The sequence below is a fragment of the Colius striatus genome, chromosome 8 (genome assembly GCF_028858725.1).
Source record: "Colius striatus isolate bColStr4 chromosome 8, bColStr4.1.hap1, whole genome shotgun sequence".
Taxonomy (NCBI): Eukaryota; Metazoa; Chordata; class Aves; order Coliiformes; family Coliidae; genus Colius; species Colius striatus.
The window spans coordinates 24,135,003-24,152,203 of NC_084766.1; the positions used below are offsets into that span (position 1 = coordinate 24,135,003).

A 17,201-nucleotide genomic window follows, 5' to 3' on the forward strand; every position below is an offset into this window, starting at 1 on the left:
GTGCTGTGTGATGGGAGAGGGGGTACCTCCTTATCAATGCCCCCAATCCACTACTCCTTCCCCTGCATTCTCTCCCACCACAACTAAGAAGCCAGTCCCCAGCCAGGAACAACCCTGGTCTAGGTTATATCCCCCTGGCCAGACAGTGTCCCCTCCCCACCATCCAGGGCCAGCAGCTCCCCCAGCCTGGCTGCCCGTGGCTCATGCCAAGCAGCTCCAGCTTTCCACCAGCAGTCCTCACCAGCCAGGACACTCTGGCCCTGAACTGTCTGACCCCATGTACACAAAGGGAGCGGGCCAGCTCTGTGGCAGCACGGGCCAGCAGCCAGCCCACCAGCCGCCGCGGCTGCAGCCACCATGCCGGGCTTTCCCAGGGGCTGCCCTGGCAGCTGCCCAGCCCCAGGAGCAGGGATGGGGCCGCTCTGCCCCTCAAAGCCCTTACTCCCAGGAACAGGGTGGGGACCCAGAGGACATCGTGCCCTTGCTTGCTGTGGTTCTTTCCTCCTGCGGTTTCTAGCATTTTTTAAAAAGAGAAAATAGATGGGAACACTCAGCAGCAGCCTCGGCTCTGCACTGCCCGGCCCCGGTGAGTCAACTGCGGGCACTGCCACCCACCCTGCACGCTCCTGCCCGGCCCCACCTTGCCGGCAGACGTCAGCCCTGGGTGGGGGGCTGCCAGCACCCTCCCCGGCCCTGCACAGCCGAGACAGGCTGCCTTGCACCCACATGTGACGGTCCCCGCACGTGGAGGAGCTGCTGGGGCCGGCGGTGAGGCGCTGGGGTGGCCTGAGGCCAGGGGCCGTGGCGAGGCGCGTGCCGGCAGAGGCTCGCTACGCCGTGGTCAGGGTTCAAGGGATGCTGGACGCCGGGGCAGATGCTTTCTGCATGACAGCACCTCTGTGCTTTCCACTGAGATTTCCACTGGCCAAGAGGCCGGAGCGGTGGCCAAGACGGCTCCCAGCTGGCAGCACGGCCAGCGCAGAGAAGGCAGCCACCGCCATGGGGTCATGACCGCCTCCGCTGCCGCTGAGCTGGGGGACAGCCAGGGGACACGGGGCAGCCACACAAGCCCTCAGCACAGGCCAGGGCAAGACAGCCACAACTGAAAACACAAACTGCTAGCAGACGCGGGAGAAAAGCACCGTCCCCATCCCATCTGCCGCTAAGGGCACAGGAGACCCACCAACTGTGGCCCTGAGTGTTTATGGGGCTACAGAGCAGGAGCGCTGCGGCACATAGAGCTGTTTTTCAGGTGCTGAGACAATGCAGAACAGAGGAGTCAAAAGCAGGCCCCAGCCGCCTGCCCGCGCCCCTGCCCCGGTGCAGGGCAGGGCAGGAAGCCCCCGGCTCGCCAGGCCCGGCAGCACGGCCACATCAGAGCCCCGCGCCAGCCCGGAACGCGGCCCTGCCTGCGCACTGACAACAGCCCCGCTGTTCAGGGCTGCAGCTGCTCTGCGGATGTAAACAGCGTCCCTGCCAGCACATTCCTGCCCGCCGCCCTGCCCGCCCCACTCCGGGCTGACACCCACCACCTGGGAGGCGTGAACATCCCCGCCGTGGCAGGGCTGCGCACGGCCTCCCCCAGCACACGCAGCCTGCACACAGGGGCACGCAGAGCCACAGCCCGGCCAGGCAAATTAAATAAATGGTATTTATTAGCAAAATAAAAGACAGAAACTTTCTCATGAGGCCCTGCCAAGTGGCATGGGCCGCCCTGCACAGCCCCACGTGTTTGCTGCCGAGCTCCCCGCGTCCTGCTGCTGCTCCCGTGGCAGCACCAGGAGTCCTGTCAGGTCAGGGCAACAGCACGGCACCAACCAGACTGCCCACTGTCCACCAACCAGGAGCAGCCCGGTGCTTTTCAGTGCACTGCAAGACCCGTCCCAGCTCTGCCTGCCTGCAGAGAGGGGCCAAGGCACCTCAAAGGGGTTCCCTGTGGGGCAGAGGGTGCAGCCTCCTGGTTCAGTCCCGACCCTCCCAGGCATCCTCCCGCTGCTTGTTCTCCAGGCGCTTTCTCTCTGCAGAGACAAAAGGAGGGTCAACCCCACATCCCCATCACCCCACAGCCACACACTTCCCGCAGGGGTGGATGGAGCCCACCTTGGCACAGCCCCCTGTGAGAAGAGGAGAGTCTCCCCACACTGCAGCCTCCCCTTCCCTGGGCATACAAATCTCACCCCGGGCTTCTTGCAGCTTCCTCCGCTCGGCATCTCGCTGGGCTGGCGTCTGATTGCTGCGTACACCCAGGGCACCGATCACCAGCCGCCTGGCCAGGGCGGCCGACGTTTCAGGGCGCTCCTTGGCCGGCTGCAGGTAGTCTGGGTGAGAAGACATGTGGGACATCAGTAAGGGCATCCTGGGAGGGATGGGGCAGCCTGCAAGGCTCTGTAGCACTTAAGTTGTGCAGGCTGCCCCATCTCTCCCCAGTTGCCAGGATGAAGATGCTGCAGCACAAGCACCACAGCACAAGCCAGCACAGGGCAGCATCACTCACCAGCGTAGGCCCTGGCTTTGGCTTTAGAGGCACGGGTGCCCTGTGAGAGCGGGCGTGTCTTCACCATCAGGTGCTTTGTGCTGAGGGCATCACGTGCTGCAGGGAGAGAGCAGTTGTGTCGGTGTGCAGTGCCAGCCCCACGCCCAGGGCCTGGCTGTGGGAGAGGCAGGGGTGCCTTCCCTCTGCCCATCCCCAGCTGAACTGCAAGCAGTACCTGTTATGGGGCTGGAGAAGATGCCCAGGGCGTGTGTATCGTCCACCCACTTAATATCAAAGCCTTTTTTCCTGACAGAGAGAGAAAAGCTCAGCAAGGCATTGGCACTGGGTGGGCAGCAGTCCAGAGCAGAGCTCAGGCAAGTGACCCCAGCCCCAGGGATGAGGCCCTGCCAGCACACTCACTGGTAGCTGCAGAACACACGTAGCAGATCTTCAGTGCGGAAATCAGAGGGAAAATCATAGATCTCGATGACATGTGGCAGCTCATCGTCGCTGAGGTCCAGTGCAGCGGGCTCAGCCCCATAGTAGTTGAAGCGGGGTGACTGTTGGCTCTCCTGGCACTTCTCTCCCCCTGAGAGCTGCAGAGACAGGCACAGCAGTGAGCAATCCCATGCCTGCCCATCCCACACCAGCTTCCGACCTGTGCTGCGTGCTCACTGGCAAGTGGTCCAGCCCCCATGCCTTGCCCAAACACTGCAGGTGGATTCATGGCATTGAGATATTAGGAGTTATCGACAGGGGCTCTCACCCCATACACTCACTTTTCCCATTCCCAGCACCCCTTCACTTGCTGTGCCCTGCAGCCCTGCTGGGGCCACGGTAGCAATAGCACCACTGAGACGGCATATGCACCCTGAGCACACTCCTCCTTCCACAGGGACATGCTGACCCAAAGTATATTTGGGGAACAACAAGGTGGAGGACAACATGGCCAGGAGGAAAGACTGAGGTCTGCCCACTGCGTGGGAACACCACACATCACATGCCCTGGCTGCAGCATATGCATTGGAGCTTTGGACGCCAAGATGGAAAAGCCAGTGCTCCCCTGAGGAGCAAGTTCTGGTGGTTAATCAGCTGTGTGGATCCAAATTTATGCCTTTTCTCTCATTTGAATTTGTCTGGCTTCGTTTTCCAGCCGGTGCTTCTTGTTCTGCCTCTCCGCTGGAGAACATGCCCTCAGTCCCCAGTCCCCTCCCTGTGATGGCACTCACGCTAATCAAGTCCCTTCTCAATCTTCTTCCTGATAAGCTAAACGGGTAGTGAGCGTTTAGTATCTCACAGTGGAGCACTTTCTCCAGCCCTAAAAGATGATGGCTGTAGCACTTTCCTACCTTTTCCATTTTTCAGCCTTCATTGTAAACCACGGGCAGCAGTCTCCCGCTCCCACTGCATGTGGTGCAGCCGTCCCCTGCTCCCCTCCACCCCGCAGCATTGCACTCCTCTGCCTTCCAAAGCACGCTGAGGGGATCCACAGCCCTGCTATGAAGTCGGTAGCAGTTCCTCCTTCCCCCCTAGACTGTGGGGCTAGCGTGGTGCCAGGGAGCAGGTACATAACTCAGTCAGGTTCCCAGCCCAATCCCCTAAGCGATCATAGCCAGAGCACACCACGGCTGGAAGGTTAGAGTCCATAAATCCCAGCCAGCTCAGTCAATAAAAAGTGCTCATTCCGACAATTTTATGGGGAAGATGGATTCACGGCAGGTGAGGGGGTGCTGCCAGGGAGGCTGGATGCCGGCGGACGGTAGAGCTGAGTTATGGAGCTCCTGGGACAGGCTAGCACTGCCGGCAGAGCCGCCTGCCTCGCCACCATCACCCGTTAACCCAGCACCCCTGCCCGCGCTGGGGAGGCGAAGGAGCTGTTCCTGGGCAGGATGAAGCCCTGCAGTGCCGCCTGAGGGAGCAGAGCACTCGGGTAGTGCCAGGCACCGGGAAGATGATTAGAGAGCGGGAGCACAGAGTGCCGGAGCGGTCCTTGACCTTCACAAATCAGCGAGTGTGGCGGGGCAGTGAGGACAGGAGCCGTCTGGCAGCCGGGCTCAGCCGCACGGCAGGCACAGCTCAACAGGCTGGCCCTGCGCTGCCAGTCTGGACACTGTGGGCCCGCAGTCCCTCCGCCGTGGGGCACGGGGCAGGAGCTGGGGTATAGACCCCAACCCTGGCAGGCTCCTGGCACTGGGAAGGGTTTGCTGACGGATGGACAGACAGTGAGGGCAGGGAACAAAGCCTGTCTGACACAGCTCACTACTCTGTACAGACGCACCCAGCCCCGCAGGGGCACGTCGAGGGGGCCTGTGGCCGCCTGCTTACACTCCTGCTCACTCACCAGAGCAGCTTGAGAGCAGGAGGGGATGTGTGTGCTGGCACTCATGCACTGTGGTACCTGGCCCGCACCCACTGCCACAAAGCACAGCCACCACCACACATCATAGCCACTGCCACACATCATAGCCACTGCCACACACCATAGCCACTGCCACACACCATAGTCACCATCACACACCATAGCCACTGCCACACACCATAGTCACCATCACACACCATAGCCACTGCCACACACCATAGCCACTGCCACACACCATAGTCACCATCACACACCATAGCCACTGCCACACACCATAGTCACCATCACACACCATAGCCACTGCCACACACCATAGCCACTGCCACACACCATAGTCACCGCCACACATCATAGCCACCGTCACACACCATAGCCACTGCCACACATCATAGCCACCGCCACACATCATAGCCACCGCCACACACCATAGCCACTGCCACACACCATAGCCACCGTCACACACCATAGCCACTGCCACACACCATAGTGACCGTCACACACCATAGCCACTGCCACACACCACAGCCACCACCACACACCATAGTCACCGTCACACACCACAGCCACCGCCACACACCATAGCCAACGCCACACATCATAGCCACCGTCACACACCATAGCCATCGCCACACACCATAGCCACTGCCACACACCATAGTCACCATCACACATCATAGCCACTGCCACACACCACAGCCACCACCACACACCATAGTCACCGTCACACACCATAGCCACCGCCACATACCATAGCCACCGCCACACACCATAGTCACCGTCACACACCATAGCCATCGCCACACACCATAGCCACCGCCACACACCATAGTCACCGTCACACACCATAGCCACCGCCACATACCATAGCCACCGCCACACACCATAGCCACTGCCACACACCATAGTCACCGTCACACACCATAGCCATCGCCACATACCATAGCCACCACCACACACCATAGCTACTGCCACACACCATAGCCACTGCCACACATCATATCCACTGCCACGCACCATAGCCAACGCCACACACCATAGCCACTGCCACACACCATAGCCACTGCCACACACCATAGCCACTGCCACATACCACAGCCACTACCACACACCATAGCCATTGCCATGCCCTGCAGCCACTGCCCCACCCTGCTGGCTGACAGAGAGCCCACTGAGTCTGCAAGGAAACGGTCGCAGTGCTTAATTACTCTCTGTGTTCCAACTGATTTCTACTCTGAATTCTCTGAATTTGTCTGGCTTCAGCTTCCAGCCAATGGATCTCGCTCCAGTGTTTTTTCCCACTAGATTAAAGAGCCGTCCCCTATCAGAAATCTCTCCTCCACATAGAGTGTCATAAATCTTGCTCTCTGCCGGCTATCTGCAGTGCATAAGGATTTGGTTACGAGGAAGAACGCTACTAATTTTGTTGTCCTTTTTGTTAATTAACACCAGCTCCATCTCCCCAAGAGCCTGCTCCCCACTCCAAGCAGCCACATCTGCCTGCTGAGAGCTCAGAGGGCTCAGGAAGCACCAGGCTCAGCATGGGAATCTGCAAGGGGGTGAAGATGCCAACTATTAATTGATACATTCCCTTTTTGGGTTCTTATTCATCCATGTTGGAAAGTAACCAGGAAAGCTCAAACTTGTGCATGGAGGAGCTACTGTAGATGCTCCAGGGCTGTTCACACAGCACAACACTGCCTACAGCATCCCGTGGCTGCACTGTCACGTGGGCCCTCCCTGACCTGCCTCCCTGGCAGGGCCAGGCAGCCACTCCACTGTGCCTGAGGATTAAGCCATGCCTTCCATGCCAGCCCACAGAAAGTGAGCACCAGCCTCACGTGTGCCAGCTGCCATCAGAGCAGTAGCTCCATCGCCCTCACACTGGCACTCACCACAACCTCCCAGCTGGTGGGGAGAGGACTACAGCAGGGAGGAGCACAGCCAGGCAGGGATAGGGGTACCCAAAGGTCTTCCACGTCTGCCCCTCAAGCAGACCCGGAGGCAAGACTTGTGTACACCACACCCTGTCCCAGCCCCACTCCAAGGTTGGTGAGGGCACGCCAGTCTGAGCATGACGCCATGGACGTGTAACAACGCTCTCGAGTTCATCTCATTCCTTCCCAGCAGCTGTTACCAGGCACTGTCTGCCCTCTCACACCCCTCTTCCAGCCTAGGGTGGATGGACGCTGGCTCTAACAATATTAGCACTGTTTGTTACTTTGGGGACATTAATGTGCTTTGGAAAATTAGTGTTTTGAGGCTGCTGATTTAAAATGCACCAAGGGATATCCAGCCTCGCTGCAGCAGCCAATTGTTCCTCGCCAACGGCGGGAGCCCAGCGCAGGCCCCGGCACTAAGCAGCTCCCTGCGGGACACGCAGCTGCATGCGTGCAGGAGGGGATGCTAATGAGCTACAGTGGATTAAGAAGCTGTAGCTTTGAGGAAACATCCCGTTGCTATTTCAGTGGGAGCCCATCCTCCTCAGCCCATTTCTTTCTCGCTGAGCCCCAGTTTCTGGAAGGTGCAGTTGCGGTTTACAGTGCTTGAGCAGGTTTTACTGGGTGTGCTTTATGTGCTATGGAGGGAAGCTCTCCCTGAGCCTTCACTGGCACCACGGGATGGGAACCAGCCGGTGGGAAGACAGAGTTCTCAGGCATTTTGGCACTGCAGGCAGCCCATGCCCTTGAAGACGGCTGTCAGGGACAGCAGCAGTGCAGCCAGCCTGGTGATGTGCACTGGGTGCAGCCCAGTCCCCATATACCCACCCTGGAGGACATGAGGACTGCTGACCCCTGGCCAACCCCTGTCACTGCATCCTAGCAGGGAGCAGCCACCTCCCCTGCACATCCCCGCAAGCACCGGTGCGCAGGACGTACCTCCTCCAGCAGACGTGGGTCCAGGCAGTCCCCGTCATCATTGAACAGCGCGTCCCAGCTCTCCTCGACACCTGGGCTGGCCTGGCTCTGGATCCCAGCACTGGTCTGCTCTGCCTTTAGGGAATCACTGTGGAGATGTTCCTCCTCCTCTTCAGCCTCCTGCCTGCTGCAGCGCTGCTGCAGTGAGCCCACGGCCCTGGCTGCCCCTGCTGGCTCCTTGTCCCAGGCCATGGGCGAGAGTCCCTCTACACCGTGGCACAGCAACTCCAGGGGCAGAGGAGGCTTGCAGCTCTCTGGGTCTGCCCCCTCCTGCACACTGCTCTCTAGCTCCTCATCAGAAGCCAGCAGGTCATGCTCAGCCCTGGCACTGCCATCGAGGCAGGCAGAGGTGCTGCCCACCTCCTCTGCAGCAGGCACCGGGTCGTCCTCCCCAGTGGGATGCTCGGCACAACCAGTGCTCTCCTCCCTGCAAGGCAGGAGCTGGGATGGGCTCACAATGCCCTGCTCTGGGGTGCTCTCCCCTGGAAGCACTGGTGCATCGCCTGTGCCACCCCTTGAGCACTCGTGTTCACAACTGACTCCTCCTGGTGCATCCAAGGTGCTCTCCCTGGTGAGCTTGGCAGTGCCTCCCCACCTCTCCTCCTCCTCTTCCTCTAGCACCCCAGTGGCACAACTCTTGTTTTGCCCAGCCAGGAGAGACCTCCCACACTCCATCTCCTCCTCCTGGACTTTCAAACCCACATCTTCCCACACCCGCCCTGGCACACTGCCCTGGTTCCCTGGTGCTGCCAGGAGCAGGACATCCTCTCCTGGGTGCTGGGAGAGGTCCCTGGCTGGATCCGGGATGTTGTCTCCCAAATGCTCCAGTATGCCGCTCAGCCCTGTCCGACACACCAGCACTGGGCTAGCAGCAGCGGGTGCTGGGCTAGCAAGGTCACCTCCAGGCTCAGGGGTAGCCTCCATGGCCTCAGGCTGGGCACTTGGTGGGGACAGAGGGTCAGTCTCAGTCCTCATCATCTTGTGACCATGGCTGAGCTCTCCGAGTCTTTCATCATGGGATGCTTTTTCCTGCCCATCTGAGGGCTGGGAAACAGCCAGGCCCAGGCACGGCTCCTGCACGCTGGGTGATGCCCCTGAGCCCTCCAGCGTGGTGGAGCAGCTGTGTCTTGGTCTCTGGCAGTGCCCAGCCGAGGCTGCCCGCGGCTCCTTCGCGTCACCATCCACCTTGCTCTCCCTCCTCACCACTCTGCCGACTTGTGTCCTGGCATGGGGGCTTCGCCTCTGCCCATCGCTGCTGCCCCGGCAAGTGTCCTGCACCACGTGCTGATTCTTGGGCTCGTGGCGGGGCCCGGCCAGCGTGTCACCCGCCACTTGTGCCGCTCTCTCCCGCCGTGCTTTGGGCACGTAGAGGGCCATGTCGGGCTTCCTGCGGCGCAGCCGGCCGCCCTCTGCCTCCTGCTGCATTGTGCCACCGCTGCCTGCCAAGGAGAGACACCATCACCACCCTGCCCGTGCCCCAGTAGCCACACAGCTGGGGACATGGTGGGCAGCCCTTGTCCAGGGTGGTGGGTTGGGGTCCCAGCCTGGCACCCACCCTCGGTCCCATGGCAGCCAGCAAAGAGCCCCAGTACACCCCCCACAGCAGTGGCTCTGCAGATGGGCTTTGGTGACCAAAGCACCCCACAGCCCTACAGCCTTCAGTGGGGTGTACTGGGTGTACTGGGCCCGGAGGAAGCAGAGAAACCCTGGCAGCATCACCACAACACCTGCTTTGCTCCACCAGCCGCTCCCTAGGACCCTGTAGTCCCAGGGGCCAGCGGCTGTGGCTGAAGCAGGACACAGAGCCCATGCACCATTCATGCTTCAAAACCCAGAGAAACCTCCAGCAGCCGCAGAACACCCGAAACCAAACCCCAGCCTGGGGACACCCCGGCGCAGGACCACGGCTGCCACCCCGGCACACCGCAGCCCCGCTCACCTGCTGCCCTGTCCCGCCAGAGATTTATTTTTCATCATCTTTGGCAGCAGCAGGCATGCCACGAGCTGCCAGCCCCCCTGTCCCTATAAATATGCATCAGGCAGGGTTTATGGAGACGGATGGCGCGGGGGGGCTGCGCTGTGGTTGAGGGGAAGGCAGCGCGGGGCCGGGCCGGGGCCCCGTGATTAATCACTGCCCACTCCGTTTAGGGGGATTCATCACGGGCCACTGTCAGGTAAATCACTGGAAAAACACCTCTTCAGTAATTAATGTGAAGTGACGGATGGACAGCCCCCGGGCCCATTAATCTGGACCATCAGCGCCGACTGAGATTATGAATGTCAGGATGCATAAACTGCCAGCGGATCAATAGGGCCAGGAATCCATCCAAGGCTCTCATTTCCGAGGCACCTCCGGTACATTAGCCTCCCCTCCACGCAGCCCCCGGCCGAGGCGCGAACGTTCCCCACGGCCCCTCGCCGACAGCCGGCGGCGGTGCCGGGAAGGCGAGGGGAGGCCAACCGCCAGCTGGAAAGAGGCCGGGGCTGCCCGTGCCGTGCCGCATCGTCCCCTCCTCCCGGCGGATGGGCGGACAGATGGACGGCTGCCTCCGTGTGATGGACAGGTCTCTCGTAGCTCTCTGGAAACCACCGGCAAGCCCGGGTAGCACAGTCCTCCCCAGCATCACCGTGGCGCCCGTTCCTGCGCCACGTGCCGTGCCACACTCCTGCCCACGTCTGTGGCACGCGGCGCAGGCACGGGTGCCATGGTGATGCTGGGCACCGTCCCGGGGCTGCCCTGACCATTTTTCTGTCTCCACAGCTCTTGTCATTTTTTTTTCCCCTCTTTGATACACTAATTTTGCTGGCAGAACGATCCCCTTTATCTTTATCGACCAGGAGAAAGGAACGTATCCTACAAACCCTCCAAGGCCTGGATTAGTCATTTTTCATCACCGAGGCATGATACATTTTCTCACCGAGCGGCAGCTCAGGTGCTAGAGGGGAGGAGGCAGGAGGAGCCTCCCTGGCACCACCATTTCCAACCACGTAGCACTTCCAGCTGCACCAGAGCACATTCTGTTAAAGGATTTTTCCCAGCCAAGGCCAGAGTCCCAGCCCATGGGACATCACCCAACACCTCGCAGGGGCTCACTGATGCTCCCAGGCTCTGCTTCCCAAGAATCTCCAGCACGGGGAGCAGCCAGGAGCAGCACTGCTCCACGCACATCCCCAGTCACCTCCAAGAAGAGCCTTCACACACACAGGATTTATGGGCTCCTCGAAAGCTCGCCGTTCACCTTGCCTCACCCTCCAAAGCAGATGGTGCGGCATTAGTCAGACGGCTGTCGCTGGGAGCATCCTCTCCCTCCACAGCTTTGCCTCTGCCTGCCGCACGCTGCCGGGGAAGAGTCGCTTCCCGCAGCCCTGGGACATGCATGGCAAGGTGGTGGATGGCCCATGCTGGCAGGGATGCTGCAGCACTTTGTTTTTTCCCCACAGGGCAGCAAAGCTCCTGCCCCCAGCCTATTACACACTTCATTGACACTATGGCCATGCGTCGGCACTGACCGATTTCACACTCCGAGAGGCAGAGCAACAGCCCTGGCTTCAGGTCTCATTCACACTACGCTGGGCAGGGCAACCCTGACACTTCCAGGCCCTGGGACAGAGCTCTCCCCGCAATGCCTGATCCCCAAAGGGCCCATGTGCTGCCTTGCTTTTCAAAGCCAGCTAGCAAAATAGCTTGGCACTACAGTATCAAGCAGGGAAAGGCAGTCCCAGAACAGGCATGCCACGGTAACATGGTAAAAGTGGCAGTGGGAGCCTTGCCCAGCTGCCTGGCACATAATGCCAGCCAGCCTGGTGCAAAACAGCCCAGCACGGTCAGCAGGATGCTGGAGCATCAGTCAGGAGGTAGCCAGGGCTCCCCACAGGCACAGGCTCCCCTCACACTGTCCCTGAGAACACGCTGCTCATGGGGAGCTTTTGCTCATGGCATGAGTTTGTGAGGTCTCAAAGCAGCTGCCCAGATGACATATCAGCCTGTGTTTCTCCTCTAGCAACCATCCACAGCACAGATAAGATTTGCTCCTTGATTTCTCTGTCTCCTGTCCAGAGAAGGACCCTACAAACAATAGCAAGTCAGGGCTGAGCACGTTGCAGACCCCTACTCGATGCTGCACAGTGCATCGCCAGTCCCTTCACCACCTGCCTCCCTGCCCAGACACCTACCACGCAGCTCCCACTGCAAAGCCAGGGCTCCTGCCACCTTCACCATGCCAGGATGCCAGGATGTCAGCCCTGGGCACGGAACGTGGGCTGCGGGGCTCACACGGAGCAAGCCAGTTCCCGGAAAAGTTTCGGTGCCACCCAGCACCCTCCCAGCAGGCTGCCGCATTTCCTGGCAGGGAGCTGTATTTTTAGCCTTCGAGGTTTCTAATTCCACTCAATCCATACTCCCATCAATAGAGCAGATAACCTTAAAGTCTTAAGGGTGAACAGGGACAGCAGCACGGGGGGTCCGGTAGCCTTGGGGGATGGCACAACCTCAGCATGCAGCTCCCGCACCCTCAATGTCACTTTTTACAATCTGACGCAGGTCGGGCTCTTTGGAGGGGAAAAAAATAACTATCATAACAAGACTAATAAAAAGGCAGGTACAAGGAGATTCTAAACAGCCCCGCTGGGGAACTCACCGCTCACAGGGCTCATCCCATGCCAGGCACGTGCTGTGGCACACTCGCTGACTGCACAACACCCGTGCCTGGCAGCCTGGGGAAGGACTGTCGAGGTTTTGTCTACCCTACACCTCTCCCACTCTCCACAGAGCTCCAGCCCAGCTGTGTTGGGTTTGCGTGGAGCCATTTCTGGTAACGGGTGGTGGCTCTTGTAAGAAGTTGCTCGAAATCTTCCCTGGCTCTAAGTCAGACCCAGCACTGGGGCTGAGCCAACTGGGCACGTCCACGGTCACTTTTGAAGAAGAAGTCAGGAGGGTTGTTTCTCCAGGAGGCAGTGGAAGGAGACACAGAGGGAAGTAACCACGCAGACCTCAAGGTCAGTGAGAGAAGAGAGGAGGACGTGCTGGAGCAGACCCTGCAACCCGTGGAGGGTAACGGTGGAGCTGAGATCTGCCAGCAGTTCGTGGAGGACCCCACAGCCGATGAGAGACTGTGCCTGGAAAAGGCCATGACTCTGTGGGAAGGCAGCATTGGAGCAGAATGTGGCTGCTGTGGAGGAGTCACACATTGGAGGAGTTTGTGAGGAGCTCGAGCCCTTGGGAAGGACTCACACACCAGAGAGGCTTGTTAAGGACTGTGTCCCATAAGAGGGACCCCATGTTGGAGCAAGGGAAGAATGCGAGGATTCCTCCTCCTCTGAGAAGAAAGAAGGGACAGAGGCTATTTGTGATGGTCTGAGTGCCACCCCTGTTCCCTGCCCCCATGTGCTGTTGAGCAGAGAGGAGGAGAGACACTGGGAGCAGGGAGCTGAGACTGGGAAGAGGAGAGGGTTGAGGGAAAGAGATCTTAAAGCGCTGGCTGTGTTTTTCTCATCCTGTTGTTTTGCTTCCTTTCTGTTCTGTTCCTAGTTGGTAGTGGATTAAACTTGTTATTTTCTTCCCTAAGCTGAATAGTGGAGTCTGTTTTGCCCAGAACTCTTAACTGGTAAGTCCTTCCTGCCCGTGTCTCAATTCACAAGGCCCTTGGTGATCTTTCCTCTTCCTATCTCACTGGGGCCTCCACCACCCCCTGGTGGACTGGGGTTGGGGGGTGAGGGTGAGCAAGCAGCTGCACAGTGCTTCATTGCCACCTGGGCCCAGCTCACATAGCAGGTGACAGGGCCAGGGAAGGAGTTGCATAGCTGGAGAGGAGATGAGAGCAAAGGGCAGAACACAAAGCCAGTAGCACATAGAAAAGCAAAGCGCTTCAAGGAGCAGAGAGCCACATCCTGACCAATGCCTGCCCACAGCCCTGCAGGCTTTAAGACATCCCTGTCCCCTGCTGCCAGGAGAAAGATGCTCTCTAGCAGCCAGAGAAAATGCTGGCCACAAAAGAAGGCAACAAAGACGTCAAAGACACTGGGGAAAGAGAGATTTAAATCGTGCCTTTCATTTGTGATGCTCTTAGGAGATACCTGGAACAGATGCTCTTAGGAGATATCTGGAACAGGAGAAGGGGAACATTTCAGACAGGAGAAGGATTTCTAAGTGAATAGTGTCCCCTCACAGCTGCAAGGGGAAAAAGGGACAACAAACCAGCAGGAGTTAACAGCCAGAGAGCTGAGGAGAATACAAAGGACTTTACAAATATACCCGGGCAGAATCAGCACAAAAGTGAAAAAGTCTATTAATAAACAAGAAGGGAGAGAAAATTAATGATGGCTCAAAAATAAAGATGACTCAAAAGGGCAAAATTACTGTTTTTAACCAGAAAAAATGCAAATGAGGCAGAGGCCTCATAAAAGCAGCTGCAGTGAAAGCAAAAACAGCATCTCCACATCAACACGGTCACCTGGCCGGTGCGGCCAGCGCCGACACAGACCAATTAACCCACCGACACACGTGCAGTGCCAAGAAGAAACCAGGGCCCTGGTGCCAGGCAAAGCAAACCAGGAGGCAATTTTTCTGTGTGAGAAAGGACAATAAAACTGCAGGCAGGAGAACGATAAACCCTGTGCCCATCCCTAGCATGGAACAAATGTGTGCAGGAAGGAACCCGCACCTCCACAACAGGCTCCTGGATGGCGCACGTTGGCTTGCCCAGCGGGAGTTACTTCAGAAGAACTGCTGGGCAAAGCTTTTGGATAAGGTAAGCAAGACGCAGTTTAGATGAACTTCAGGGTAACACTTTATACCATCTCCCAAACTTTCCCTTGACTACTGAATGTTATTTAAACTTGAAGATGATGTGGAGCTGAGAGGTGTCGCAAACGCCAGCTAGAGCAACCGTCCAAATGACCTGAGAAATGTAGTCAGGAAACAAACCCAGACCCATGGGATCTGGGAAAATTAAGGTAAAATAACCCAAAACAGCTACTTGGTGGACAGGAGCAGCCTGGAAAGCAAGGCCCAGAACCTCACAGTGCACTGAGGCCAGAAAACAAGTGGCCAAGGAGGCCACCTCAAAACGCACCTCAAAAAGCTCATCACCAGCATCGTGTCAAGGGCCACATCAGGGCTACAACAGCCCCACAATGGACAGCATGAAGGATGGAGGGGCCACTGAGGGCAGGCAGGCAGGCAGGCAGCTGTGAAACACGGCATCCAGCGTTTGGGAGCACCAGGCACACGTTTTATGAGCCACAGGAGCCTGGTGCAGTGAGGGCACACAGATGCCGTATAACTCCCCTGCCCTCGAGGGCTGTCACTGCCCCCATCGCCCTGTAACTCACTAAGTTGGGGAGAGTTATGGGTCTGCAATGTGCCAAGTTACCCAGGTGCTTGGGGACCTGTGTGCTAGTGGAGTTGGGGACAAGGCTAGGAAATGAGGTGGGGATGAGGGCAGGCACATGAGGTGCGGGTCAGGGCAGGGACATGGTGGGGGCGGGGGGGGGGTGGTCAAGACTGAGACGGGGAAGAGGGACAAGGCAGGGACACGGGGTGGGAGTTAAGGCTGGGACAGGATGTTGAGGTCTGGCAGGGACATAGGGTGGGGGTCAGGGCATAAAGTAGGGGTCGGGGCTGGGATCGGGGGTGCGGAAGAGGGGTCCAGGGGCACAGCGTGCAGCCCGGGGAGCGCGCAGCGCACACGGCGTGCAGCCCGGGAGCGGGCAGCCCGGGAGCGGGCAGGACGTGTCCCCCGGGCCGCCGTGCCTCCGCCGCGAGCACCGCGCCGGGCCGCCCGCCAGACCCCGCCGTTACCAGTGGCCGCGCCGAGTCCCCCGCCGCTCCGCGCCGCCGCCGCCGCTTCCGCCGCGCCGGGCCCGCCCCGTCCCGCCCCGCCGCGGGGAGCGCCGGGACCTGTAGTGCGGCGCCGGCCCCGCACCGGCCCCGGCACCGGCATCTCTCCGGGCGGCCGCTGCTCCCCCGCGGGGCAGCCCCGGAGGCGCACGGGCCACCACTACCCCCGGTCCCGGTCCTCGGCGCAGCCCCGGCGCCACTGCTGCCAGTCCTGCCCCCAGGCAGAGCCAGCAGCTGGGGGAAGGGAGCCGAGGGCAGGGTGGTCGGTGGCTGGGAGGATGATGGACGGAGGGCTGCAGGAGGGAGAGCGACCCTCGTTCCCGTCCCCAGGTGACCCTACGAGAAGCTGCCGTGGGTTTCCCGTCACTGTTCGCTGTCAGTCACCGGGAGGGAGCAGCGGTGCTGGGCCGGAGACCCCCGCTCCCGCCTGCTGGGGGGCACCGGGGGGATTGCCGGGGGCTCAGGCACCCCCAGGCCCATCCAGCGCTGCTGCCGCAGGGCTGCGGGCTGGCCCCGCACGGCCGCCCCGACACCCAGGCGGGGGAAGGTGTCTGCGCCGGGCAGATTCACTCCACTTCCTTCCTGGGGTTTGGCGAGGAGCAGCCTGCCTGCGCCCGGCAGATAATGAGCGGGGCCCCGGCGCTCGCACGCTCTCGCAGGCTGTGTGCGCAGCGAGAGGAACGTGCCCGGGACTTAATGAAGCGCTGGTGCTGCAGAGCACTCCTCTGTGAAGGCCTTGGGCAGGCGGGTGCAGCCGCCCTGGTGTGTCTGGCTGATGGACAGCGGGTCTCTGCTCCCCTTGTCCCTTCCCCAGGACCGGTGTCTTAATGAGCCGAAGCTCTCAGAGGAAATTCCCAGGCAGCTGCTTCCCAGGCAGCCTCACTGAGAGAGGAGTGATGCCCCAAATCACGCACACTGTCATGTGTGGTGGGACATGAGGCTGCCGCCCAGGCAGCCAGCAGTGAACACAGGTCCCAGAGGCTGTGCAGCTGCTGAGGGACCACGGACCTGCCACCCTGGGAAGGTGTCACTGAGTCACTACATGGGGCATCAGTGCGTGGGGCTGTGCCAAGCATCTTGGGGAATCACAGAATCCTAGAATGGGTTGGGTTGGAAGGGACCTTAAAGGTCATGTAGTTCCAACCCATGGACAGGTACACTTTCCACTACATCAGGTTGTTCAAAGCCCCATCCAGTGTGGCCTTGAGCACTTCCAGGGATGGGGCAGCCACAGCCTCTCTAGTGTCCCACCACCCTTACAGGGAAGAGCTTCTTCCTTACTCCTAATCTCCTCTCAGTTTGCAGCTATTACCCCTTGTCCTATCGCTACAGGCCCTTATAAAAACTCCCTCTCTGGCTTTCTTGTAGGCCCTTTTAGATACTGGAGGCTGCTAGAAGGTCTCCCAGGAGCCTTCTCCACGCTGAACAACCCTAATTCTCTTAGCCTATCTGCTTATGAGAGCGGATACAGCTCTCTCATCATGTTCGTGGGCCTCCTCTGGACTTGCTCCAACAGCTCTAAGTCCTCTTTATGTTGAGGGTGCCAGAGCTGGAGGCAATACTGCAGGTGGGGTCTCACAAGAGTGCAGAGGAGGGGCAGCATCCTTTCCCTTGACC

The 17,201-nt window shown here is 59.5% G+C and overlaps 1 protein-coding gene across 2 annotated transcripts; it reads right to left on the minus strand.

Moving 5' to 3' along the window:
- Window positions 1-1,637: 1,637 nt before the first annotated feature.
- Window positions 1,638-15,607, minus strand: R3HCC1L (R3H domain and coiled-coil containing 1 like). 2 transcript variants are annotated; one of them, XM_062001481.1, is made up of 7 exons: window positions 15,546-15,607; window positions 7,709-9,186; window positions 2,894-3,069; window positions 2,709-2,779; window positions 2,495-2,590; window positions 2,178-2,318; window positions 1,638-2,018 (listed from the first exon to the last, which is right to left on the minus strand). In XM_062001481.1, exons 2-7 carry the CDS (start codon window positions 9,170-9,172, stop codon window positions 1,963-1,965), a joined length of 2,004 nt encoding a protein of 667 aa, XP_061857465.1. In that variant the 5' UTR covers window positions 9,173-9,186; window positions 15,546-15,607; the 3' UTR covers window positions 1,638-1,962. The 2 variants fall into 2 exon arrangements, with proteins under 2 accessions (XP_061857465.1, XP_061857466.1); XM_062001482.1 differs by lacking the exon at window positions 15,546-15,607 and adding an exon at window positions 14,818-15,137.
- Between the last annotated feature and the right edge of the window lie 1,594 nt (window positions 15,608-17,201).